Raw genomic sequence first — 12,839 nt, 5'->3', positions numbered from 1 at the left:
TGATGCTAATGAACTTTCGTCATAAATTACTCATCACTGAGATAATAAGTAACAGTAATTTCTGACAAGTGAAAGGCACGCTACTCACCTATAACAGTCAGATTCATCTTCTGCTTCCTCGTCGGCGAATTCTTGAAGTCCACTCGACACCGATAGATCCCTTCGTCCTTAGTCTCTAGCCGATCGATGCTGAGGTGAGCAGGATTCGACGCTGCGATAAAAAAAGCTCTTGGTCCCAGTGCCTTCGGCGACGACCAGAGGAGAGCGTTGTTGAACTGGCGACGACCACGAACGTCGAAGCTGAAAACCATCGGTCCCTTTGTAGCAAATGATTATTTCTTTCTATATCTACACGATACTTTTGAAACAACAACTTTTCAAATTTAACTGTTGGAATTGCCCAAATTTATCGCTAGGTGCTCACTGAATTTTAGAGGACCGTGCCAAAAAGAAACAACTTTTCTCCAATTCTTCGTTATACTACAGTCTTTTTATTTCAATATCCCATGAAATCTTATTAAATAAAGTTTCCAAATTTGTATGAAATATTAGATGTTCGATGTATTGAATTATAATATCGTTAAACACAATGATTATTAAAAAGAATAATACTATATATATATGTATAATTATATATAATAATATATATACTATGTTATTTTATTAAATATTAAATATCATATTCCGTGTTATTCTGTATTATTAAAATTTACTGTGTCGGCAATATTACAGAGGTTGGACGTTCAGTCCAATTTACTACAAGGTTGGATCAGATTTTAGATTTTGCAATTACAGATTTAGGTATCAGGTTGTTACTCTTTCAGTAAGTTAACGATCCTTAATAACAAGGAGACAAGACACTTTGACACTTAATATTCGCACGATTATAATTGGAAACGTTATTTTCTGGAACGAAAGCTCCCTCAATTAGACCGAGAAGACAAGATTATCCACTTTATAATCGCGTTGCCAATGATTTCAAGATTCGTAACAAGATCGAAGGCGGAATCGTCGGAGATTTGAGGAGCGATAAGCTCGTGCAAGCATGTTCGCAAGTTCGCACGTTACACCAACTAAAGTCTACGACGCGAGACGACTCGAAGACCGTTGTCGACTGTCGGATCTTCGGAGATTACAAGTGCTTGTTCCATGAAAATTCTCGTTCCAGTCTCATGGGATTTTAGTATTAACTCGTATCTGGCAGAAACATTCTCGCAGAGGGAACGTGAACTTCTTAAAAATCTCTTTGTAGTACATTTGAACGCCATTCCTCTGTTAAACTTCGGAGAATGTTTAATAAAAGAAGAAGCACGTACCGTAGGATTAAACTATTAACGAATCGTGCTGATTAAATTAGCAACGACGTTCCAATTTATGCTCAAGAGTATCTTTGAATAATTATTAGTTACACTCGTCACGGACGTGCATTAATAGAGTTTTTAATAATCTTTCGTAGAATATTTATAATATTTATATAAATTTATTATATTTAGTGTCTTTATTGCATTATAAACATTTCATCACAAAAATTCACGTGTCTCTTTATACGTAACAGAAATTACATTTTCTAAATTCTTCATACAACTTGACCCCAGTGAAACTTGCTCCAAGAACTGACTGAACTATCATCTAGCGTTAGACACATTTGTCCAATCAAAGTCACGTGTAACTCGTTTGTTTCACGTAGGCCATGAAAGTGGTCGGGTCCAACGCCACGTCGTCGTGGATCCTCAGCGAAAGGAGCTTAACGAAATTATAACTCGGAGGTGATTGCATGTGAAACATTCAGGACCGACGAGAAGCAGTTAAACGTAAGGAGATCTCGCGAATGCAACGAGAGAGAGAATGGAAATTTCGAAAGGACGGAAACGAACAACGTTAAACGTTTATCCCTTTCGCTCGTCATCTCTAGGTACCTGTTCCCTGTCACCTGATCGCCCAACAACGTTCAAAAGACAATGTGTATACGTGTGAGTGTGTGTGTGTGTGTGAGAGAGAGAGAGAGAGAGAGAGGATGAAAGAAGAGGAAACCGGTAGAAGGCCGAGGAGCATGAAAACCGACGGTTCCTCACGAGCGACTAAAAGTTAAATTGCGTTCCACGACTGCACAGGAGTTCGGATTTCCGCTCGTGACTGAGTATTCCCAAAGCTATCCCACTCTGCCGGCTGCTTCCGCGGCATTGACGTTGAAATACGATTTAATTCTTCCACTTCGCACTTCCAACAGACGAGGAAAGCGCTTCCGTGACGTGCCGCTGCCGTCCGGACGTCCGTACGGTTGCTTGCCCTAGGGCCGCAACGCCGGCCCCTTAGGACTCCTCCACACACCGACGCAACGCACTGATACCTACTTCACGCGTAACACTAAATGTACAGGGTGTTTCCATTTCGAGACAATTTTTTTTTTTTCGCGATTTATCGCGTTACGTTTTCAGCGCGGATCAAAGGATTCGAAATTTCGTACATCCACGTATAAATATTTTTGGTTGTGTTCTTTTTAAGGATAGCACAAGTTTGCATGTTTGACACGGTACAACACATTTTGTGATAATGATTTGCGCGATTTCTTTTTTTCCTTTTTTTTTTTCCTCTTACAAACAAATACGACAATGAAAATTGTACTGCGACAGAGGAGAAAATATTTTCTTTATAAAATTATTTGGGTCAATATCCTGTACACATTTGTCCACTATGTCGTGCAACTGAGAAAGAAATGCGTTTCTTGAATAAATCTTGCGTGCTGAAGCAATTGAAGTTCAACTTGAAACTTCTAAATAAACTCGTATGCATTTATACACACTCATCTCTGTTCATTCAAGGCGGACCTTAACTACACTTAAGTGGACCACCCTGTACGCGCGTTTCAACATATTCCCGCGTTCTCGCCTCTTTTCAGAAAATCACCAGCTTTCCATCGATGCTGAAACGATTCACAGACATAACGCGCGGGTTCCTTCTTTCGACGAGCGATAACCCTGCAAAGCGATTCCCAGCTATCAGTCTTCCGGCTGCCGGCTGAATCTTTCGGATCGATCGGTCGGTCTTTCGCGTGCCTCGTCGATCACACCGGCTGATTCGCGGAGATTTTACGAAAGAAGAATCGCCGATCGAACGTTCACGAACGCGGCGTTGCATGGAAATCGAGGCAGGCGATCCTCCCTGAGAACACCACCCTCTTTGCTCGGCGGTTTTTATTGGAAATCACGGGAGCGTCGGGGATTCGAGAATCGAAGCGGGAATCGACGGTGCACTTGGGAATGGTGGCGCGGTATCGCAAAAACTGGCCTGTTGTGCTCCACGGTACGGCTCTTTGATATTTCACTTCCGCGATTATTCCTGACCATCTACGACTGTTTGTCTCTTGTTTCGTGCTTGAGAATTTGTTGGAAATTAGCAAGTTAGCAAGATTTATATCGCTTTGGAAATGTATCAATGATTGTCTCATTGTTGTTGTTCAAAAAATGAGACAATCAATACTATGTACTCGTGTCTTCTCAGATGTATCATATCAAAACTAAATAATTGACAATTGTATTTTTATTATTTTAACAATATCGACTGAAATATAACATCTGTTTCATCCACTGGCATCCAATTGCGTTGAATTTTATTGGTTCGTATCATTATCTATTTACTGATATTATTTTGTTCTTAGATCAAATCGAATCGAACGATGAAGCGCAGAAGCAAAGAAAGAGTGAACTTTCCATAAAGAAGTACACAATCAAATGATGTATATAATCAAAAGAAGTACAAACATAATACATACATATAAATTTAATCAAAAGGAAACTTCATCATTTAGTCGATTAAATGGATTCTCTCTGGCTAAACTTTTATTGTATGGACGAAAAATCAGCACAGGAGAGTGTCAGAGAAAAGTCAATGAACTAATTTAAATAAATGGAGTCAATTTAAGTAAATGGAATTCTATTTTACTGATTGACTTTTTTTTTTTAATTACACGCATCGTAAAAAGAATTTACATCTTGTTCACTATTTTCTCAATATTTTTCCCAGAACGTGCTCCCATCTTTTTTTTTTCTTTTTTTGCCTCTCCGTACGGCATTCGACAGCAAGCGATTAACCCTTTTCGCGGGAGAACGACGCTAGGACGGTCATTCGTATAATACACGCGATTTAAATGTTTCTGGGGGGGGGGGGAGCGGCGAATGAAATTGGACAGATTCAATTCTATGAAACGATGTCCCTTAAGAGCAATTCCACGTCGCTGTTCCGAGATCGCGCAAATATTACGGGAAATTTCATAAAAGGCTGATGGCGGCTTAAGTCGAAAGAAAATAACGAAGGAAAATGGCGGACGACGAGAGGGAGAGAGGGAACGTAGAGATGTAAGAACGAAGTGGATGAATCGATAATTCGTGAGAATCGAATGAACCAGCCTCGTCCTAACGGGGTTGAAACGTTCAAGTGACCGAATAAATCAGTGTAACGGGATTACGAGTCAGATTAAGTGGCAACTACGCGACACGGATAACACGGACGAGGTAAGGAACGATCGGATGAAGAAAAGAAAAAAAAAAAAAAAAAAAAAAAGAAGCGTTAACAACTCAGTCAACTTAACCAGACAGAAAAAAAAAAAAAAAACAAGAAGAGACTCCAAATATAATATCGTAATTCGTGCAAGTTTTACGACGTAGAGAGGAGTGGATTTACATATAAAACAAACCAGGCGCTTATCTCGGGCGACATGGGTTTGCCTGAGGGCGGTGGCGCCGCTACGTTTCGTTGGATTAGTCAAAAAATTACCCCTGTTTATCAGGCATAACAGTGCTTAGTCATAATCACGAGTGGTGTCCGCGTTCTCTTTAGAATGCACGTATTCATTATGCCGGCATTAATTTACGGAATCTCAGGGGCTATTATTCCCCCGTATTATACGAACGAATAAATTCGGTGTGCATTGATAAACCGCAAGGTATTATGCAAACCGCGTGAAACGGATGTGCAATTGCTAGCCAAGATATTCTTGGTAACGTGGTAAACCAATTTTTGCGCGTACGTTGAAAGTCAAAGACTGAAAAAAGTATACGGGATGCGTGTGATGTATAAATAAAACAGCACATAGAATGTTGTAAAAATTTAAACTTTCATGGACAAATGAATATGAAATGATATAAATATGATGAATTATAATAGAAATATAGATGTACGTTACGTATGAAATATTTTGACGTTTCGTTACATTGTAACAACCGATTATTAAGATTAAGGGAGATCATACATAATCAGGCGGATTATTAATCGAATTATCGCGCCACGTTGGAAACCAAAAGCACCCCTGATGTGTGAAATGAAATAATTGGCCTAGTCTGGTGTGTTTATACGCGAAATATTTAGATATCTCGCATAATTAATTCGCAAATAATTTACAACCGTTTGAAAATGATCACACGCGAGGTAGAGACTTGTATTTCTGAAACATGATACATCAAACTCTTCAAGGTAAATTATTGCAATTCGGTATTCCTTGTACGCGCAAAAGTATCTTTATACCTTACATTCTGTTGTACTCTGTTTATTTATAAAATTCTAAAAAAGAATACCTCAAAAACAAAAGGAAAATTCCTGAATAAGCAATTCACAAAATTCTCAAATATCCTAGCCGGGGAGGAAAAGAAAAAAAGACTCATCGTCGTTTCCACATTTCGTCTAGACGAGGAACAGATTGCGAGACGATAAAAAATATCGAGGAAAAACAGGAGGAAAAGCCGAAAAGAAACGATATTCGCAATTTCGCGTCTTTAACAGTCTGGCGCATGCATGATAAGCGAGCCAGAGCGTCTCGTAATAAATATTTTACTGCTTCAGCGCGAGGAAACGGCGGAGGTTGCGGGGGAGGGACAGGAAGGAAAGCTCGTCGAGTAGGATACAAGGGGTGTCTGTCTGCCTCTAAATTTAAAGTTCCCCCTCGCGCGGCGAGGATTAAACTGACTTTACAACAGGCGACGAACCGTACCCCCGACCATCCGATTCACCCCTCTTCACCGTATATTCACCCGCTCTGCTTCCTCCGCGACAGAAAGGAGGAGAAAACGCGAGGTGGTGGGAGAAGCGCGAGACGATGCATCGCCACCCCTAGCACATATCTTACACCTTATTACATTTCTTAAATATGACCCGACGGGCAGCGACGTCGACTACCACCCCCTCGACTGCCACCCTCTTTGGATAGAGAGTGTCGCGCCTCTTCGCGGTGGCGACGAGCTTCGAAGGTTTGCGGGCCAAGCACCATTCTATATGCAAAATTTCACGGGCCGCGGAAGCGAAATAGCGAACTCGCGCCGAGCAAATGAAGTTCACCGTGGAAAATAACGCGAGGAATTTCTGGACCGTCCCCTTCTTCCGCCCAACCCACTTCCGCGGCCCACGCCTGTTTTATTTCTTCCAGGCAATTTATATTCCCGGATTATCGGGTCTCGGGGTGAATTTTCAGACGACGCGTAACCCGCCCGGCGATATCTTTGTAATCGTTGCCTGGTTTTATAAAGGCTTCTGACGAATTCAGCGGGAGGAGAAAGGGGGGAGGGGAGGGGGATGGGCTTTTACAACGATTCCGGATTACAGTGGATTTTTATCGGCGGATAGGAGTTACCGGATGAATGTAGTTCTCTCTCGTGTTTCCTCGTTATTCAAGCTGGTTTTTTGAGGATTTTTCTTTTTCGATTTTCCACCGGTGTGTTTTCGTGTTGTTTGCTAGCGGGGATTATTGGGCGTATATCGCTTCGACGTAGGAAAATTGTTTTCCGCGCAGGTGTGTGTAACTTCGTTAGGAAATTGTTGAAACATTCGACACTTTTAGTCCTACTTTTCAAGTAATTTAATATTAAAGTGTCTCTTCCATTTTGGCCAAAATTGCCATTGTGTTGCATTTATTTGATGCACGTGATAAGCTCACCTGTAGATTGGTTCGCCGGCACCCTCCTTGTACCAGAACACCATGCTGACCTCGTCGTTGTCGTTGGAACGAATATCACAAGGAAGATGCACTTTGTTCCCTACAACACCGCTGATAGTAATGACCGGAACTGTAAACGAAAAAAACGAAACGTTATTAGCGAGTCGTTCCGCAACGTAATAAAAATTATATTAAAAACGCCGAGAATAATTAAATTCGAAAGTTTTATCATACTTGGCAAGTATTCTTTCGGAGTAGTTTTAATTAATACAACATCAAAGCAATTATGAGTTCAAGCGATGATTAACAGATATTTCCTGATGTAATGTTTAATTTAAAAGTTTGTTTCATCAAAGGTTCGAGAGAGTTTGAAAGCTTTGTTATTGTATTTAATTGTACATTGTAGAACGTAATACTTCCTCCATAGAATATTTTTATAGGATAATTTAAATATTAATTAACGTTTGTAAAGTCTAAGAAGAATGAAAGTGAAATGGAAACATGCCTTGTGAAATTCGATAATTAATTACACTTGAAACAAATCTATCCTTTAATTAATCATACGCTGGGATACTTGTTAACCAATTTATTCGCAACTGAGCCAATATTTTAATCAGTTTTCAAGGCGACATCAATCACGTTGAGAGTATAAGCGAGAACTTCTTTCGAAATCGATTCGAACTTATACCAGCGACCCCTACGTGTCTAATCTCATCATTAATCAATCTTATCGATTTGCCATGTAACCGAAAAGTCTTCTTTATAAATATGTACGCGGCGTTCGTATTAAATTAAATAACTGTTGTAAACAAGTATGAAAAATTTCCTCGTTCTCGCATCTTTAAATTTTCCGTAATCACGCAGAAGTTTACAATCTCTCAATGAACCTTTTACCTTGTGTACACGTGTCATGCATTTTACTGTCGAGAAAATAAATTACAAAACATTTACAAATGATATCGTTTTATTTCTCCATCGAATATAAATATTCAGTCATTTCCAGAATGCGAATTTTTATGTAAAAGTGTACAAAATTTTTAATAGATCTCACCAGATCCACTTAATAAAGACACGAAATTACATTGAAAAGAGAGAGAGAAAGAGCAGTCTAATTATCACTGCACGTTGAAAGAGCTTCCTAGAGTAATCACATACCGCGGGGAAAGTATTCGCCGGAGTTATATGTAAAAATCACGTTAATTCCCAGTTGCGCGATTACACAGGCAAACCTTCTCAAATATGCACGTACGCGTAGGATAATTAACCGCGTTCGTTTGGCGGATGGGTAGGATGGTTTTACAAGGTAATAGAAACCCGGTGAGAGGCAGGGCCAAGGTGGTGCACGCGAGTTACGAAGACATCCTTTGGGATTAGGTCTCATTACACGAGAATTCTGCGGTGACGTACGCGCTGACGGTTGAGGTCGTGGTTTTCCGACCGAACTTAACACGGGGCCAAGTCGTCGTCTTGCTGGTTGACGACGCACGCTGCGCTTAACAGAGGTTTGATGTCCTCGTCGCGCGATGTCTACCCGATTAGATTTACATACAGATGGAATTATCACCGTTTTAACGAGCTACGCGGCGACGTACCAATCCCTCATCTCATCCTCTATTGGTTCGATTTCATAAACATCGATCGATCGGACAGAGTTCAAACACAACAGCTATCGCATGACTAATATCAAAGTTGCTTCTTTTTTGATTTAAAAAAAAAAGCAGTACGTATTATTAAAAAGCAGACAGAGAAATACAATTCGAACAACTCGCTCGTCTTTTTTCTAACTCGCTGTTGTTTCTGTCACGACGGTGACTTTGTCACCAATTAAGACACGGATCAACCGCACGTTTGTCGGTCGGAAATTAACGATTTCACTGTGGATTCATCGAGAATATCATCGATCAACGACACTGTTCCGTAGAGCGATCGCAGAAGCTCGGCACTTACGTGGATTTGCATCTTGGGCCACGAGGCGCTGATAGCTCTCTGCAAGTTCGGAAACATAACGGCGAAAGTCGAGAAACCGACTGAGATAGAGAAAAAGATAGACGAATGAGTGTCTAGAGATGAACCGTTGGAAACTTCTGACTGAATATCCGTTGGCCGGGTAAGTTCCCGTGAATTCCGTTGTCAAATTGAACATTGAGAATCGGCGGGGGTAAATGCAGAGATTATGGCGAAAGCGCGGGGATAATTTTGTTTGCGCTGTATTTATCTGCAGTGGCTACAAAAATTCTTTGCACGCTGTTTTTACTCTAACTACTGTATTTACTTGACTAGTCTGTTGCAAATTACAATTAGTAACATTACATTCCAGAAGTCTCATGTAACTCAAGAAGTTCGAGTTACTAGTTTGTTATAATATTTTATCGATCGTTTATTCTCGAACGAAATTTATGCAAATTTGTATATCTGAGGATACCTACGATCAAATCTTGATAGAAAATTGTTTTCACATACCAAGTATCACAGAAAAGATTACACGTTGAATATTCTGTGGAATTTTGTATCTTCAAGTTTCTTGCAGATATATGAAAACACGCAGTCGAATAAAATTCGTCAAGATAAACAATATTATATAGTAAAGTCCAATTCTTAACTCTCAGGAATAAAATTAGGATACGCCTTTTTAATAACGTGGTGAAAATAAAATAGTCAAGCAATGAGAAACAATAGGTTTTAATTTTAGCTCTCTAAAATGATATCGTTTCCTGGGATATCCATTGACTTTTGGGAAGGATTTCTTGAATAGAATTAATGGCTCGAATTGGTATTGGTTTTCGATTAGATAGATTTAGAGCCATTGTTACGCATATACATATATCCGAGAGGATTTCTTTTGATTCATTGGGACTCGGAATAAAGCTTATAGTAACAATAATTTGAAATATAGGTACACGTATCGGTTATTCAACAACTTGGATTCTTTGTTTCTTATTATATAAAAAGAAACATGTATTATCAAGTGAATTTGTAATTATTCATATAATTATTCATCCAATTAAATAGATTGTCAATTTCGAACTTTTGAAAACTTGTAAGAAGTTTCGCGTCAAGTTAAACGAATTAAGATGCGATAATACGCACTTTATTGTAAAATAAATTACTAAAAGTGAAGGAAGTTAAGTTACTAAAAAAAGGAAAGGTGAAATTAATAAATTTAATTATATAACTAATTCCTCTGAGACAAAACACTTATTCTCTTCAAAAGATCAATGGCGTCATTGATCAATCATCAAGAGCTTCCTCCTCGAATCTTGCATCAACATCTGATAATTTTTAAATTAAAACGAGAATGAAATGAAAAATGAAAGAACGACACACTTTACACGCTTGGTAAGCATCAAGCACAATCTTATGGCAAAGTTCGTTCAACTCGTAGCATAGAACAAACTTTTTAGATAAACACAGACCACGAAGTGACAAGTACCAGGCTACGGTAGAACAATTTCATTTATCACAAGAAAAATGCTGAGACTAAACTCCACAGACCAAGAGTGACCATACATTTTCTAGAGATCGTGAGCTAGAAGGGAAAAGTTCGTGAAATAAAAGACACTGTCTGGCTACTGGCGACTGAATCGTTTCCTCCTGGCTGTTTCCTGTCGTTACGCGAAGTATAAATACAACGTATGTAAATACCACACGTTAGCAACCATTATCCTGTTATGCAGTTTAGCATAGACTCGAGACGCGAAACTCGTATCGCTATGCCATGTGAGTCGCGGTAAGATTCCAATAATTGAAGCTCGACCACCGCTTTCGTGTCCGGTCGATCGACTATCGAATATCGGGGGCAACATAACTTTCGCCGGTTAGGGTAGACTGATCTTAATTACTTTTGCCGAAAGTTTATCGGCTGAAAGTGAATCTACCGCCGAGACTTGCAAATGCAATTGGGCAGCTCGATTGACTGACCGATTCTTTTCTTCTTTTGTACAATTTCTCAGCGGCGAAAATTATGGAGAAGACTGTGAAGAAACGTGACGACAAGATGAATCTCTTCTGTTGTCTATAGTACGTAGGTATTTATACTGTATGTTCCTTTTATGTTCTGCCCCGTAATTACTTGAAATTTCCTTTGTGTTGTGACAACGAAAATAGATTTTTCGCTAAATAGAATGCCCCCCCAATTGACAATGATGAATAATTACACGTAATGAAAAAAAATGACCCCAGTCAAATATTCTATATGACCATCGCGTGAAATTTTTCACCGCGAAGCGGGGAATTCAAATCGACAACTCACACAACTGGGATACCCAGGCACGTTAGAACCGTCGTGGCGAGAGCACGCAAGACAAAAATCGAAGACTCTTGTTATCGTTGACTTACGGCATCTTTCGATGTATACGCTCGGGATTGCATGAAAGATCGCCGAGCGCGCCGATAAATTACCGAAAGATCCCGCGCTAAAAGGGAGGGAGGTAGTGATGCGCGGAACGCAAGGAGCGGAAGCGGATTCGCGGCGTGCCGGTGGAATAACGTTATATTTCATTTCGGGAAAGGAACGAGAAACGCCAGTGAGAAATAAGGCCAGCGAAATTTACGCGTTTCCAACGGGGGAAAAAGAAAATAAACGCGAGAAACGTGGGTATCCTGGCCACGCTCGCCCCGAAGGCGATCATCCTTGAGATTCAAGACATCGTGCACCACGTGTTCGTGGAAACGGAAAGGTTACTCAGTTAGGGGAGGCGGGAGCCCCCGAAACCAACCGCGAGCAGATGGAAAAAGGCGGCGGCCACGGTGTTTTGCGTTTGATGTTACCACGAAGTTGGCTAGTTAAGAAGCGAGAGGCCCGTTGATGGATTCGTTTCCCGGGTAGAAAGGTTATTTACGAACCGCACGAGTCGCCGCATCGATCCGTACCGGGAACGACGTGGGCGTTCGAGGATTCTTCGGCAACGGGAACGAAATTACGATGCACGCTACACACGCAGCGTCGAACGCTGTGAACTAGACAGACCGCTGGAATTTTTGGTCGAGGTAAATTTGGATCGAATTTCCTATCTGACAACGGGAGTTTTAGCTATTTCGTGAGGGAATGAACGAAGGGTTCAGAAACTAATTAGTGTACGTTGTTTTCTATTAAAAATGGCTCTTTCGTTTCTACCAATGGACCAGTTCAGTTGTAATATTTCAATGATTGTATTGCGGTGATTTTAATATGGCGATTAAAGTTTTTTATCAATCGATGATTTTGATAATGAAAGGGTAGTTTGGGGTGGCACAAGTTATTTTCAATGAGAAATAACCCCTGAGTTTCACTAATTCTTAATCGATGAGTTTAGGACGCGAGTGATATAAAATTGATTCTGAAGATTCGGAATGAAACTACTATTATTCTACTGTTTCTACTCTGGCCAAATAAAAATTTTATTTTTAAGTAATAACGAAGTCGATTACACTGTTCATCCGATTACACTGTTTTTTAAAAGACATTGCTCATTCGTCTTTAAAAGTCGTTTCCTTAGATCACTTGAGAAAAGGAATATTTTTACGATGCTTAATACCAGTTAAATACCAGTTAACTCACCTATGAAAAATTGAAAGTCACTTTGAGTGTAATCATATTGAATAGCTCAGCGAACGTTATTTTATTAAAAAGAAACTTTTACAATCGATCCATCAACAACAAAGTAACGTCAAGTGTTAAGTACGCTATATATCAAATAAATATCTTCACCTTTGAGCACCATCCTCTACACATACTTTTACGCTTTATATTGAATATATGAATCTGCAGTGTAGTTAGGGACAATTGAACAATCATAAGAATAACTCAAAGGACGATAGCGACCGAAGCTTTTAAAATTCGAGACGTGATAATCCTCACGTCATCCGTAATAGAATCATATTCTCCGGTTCCACTTTAAAGTTGAAAGCAAGACAAATTATCTCACATCGAGGTAATTAAGAC

General features: G+C 39.8%; 1 protein-coding gene across 4 annotated transcripts in view; it reads right to left on the bottom strand.

Annotated features, from left to right (window-relative positions):
• LOC122529070 (hemicentin-2-like) overlaps nt 1-12,839 on the bottom strand; it is a 242,492-nt gene that overhangs the window by 64,459 nt on the left and 165,194 nt on the right. For all 4 annotated transcript variants that reach the window (XM_043654851.1, XM_043654852.1, XM_043654849.1 and 1 more), the window contains 2 exons: nt 6,920-7,049; nt 89-300 (listed from right to left, as the gene is read on the bottom strand). In XM_043654851.1, coding sequence (XP_043510786.1) covers nt 89-300; nt 6,920-7,049 — 342 coding nt within the window. The remainder of the gene's footprint in view (nt 1-88; nt 301-6,919; nt 7,050-12,839) is intronic.

The sequence above is a fragment of the Frieseomelitta varia genome, unplaced genomic scaffold (assembly GCF_011392965.1).
Source record: "Frieseomelitta varia isolate USP_RPSP 00005682 unplaced genomic scaffold, Fvar_1.2 scaffold_277, whole genome shotgun sequence".
Lineage (NCBI taxonomy): Eukaryota > Metazoa > Arthropoda > Insecta > Hymenoptera > Apidae > Frieseomelitta > Frieseomelitta varia.
This window is presented reverse-complemented; position numbering and strand designations above follow the sequence as displayed.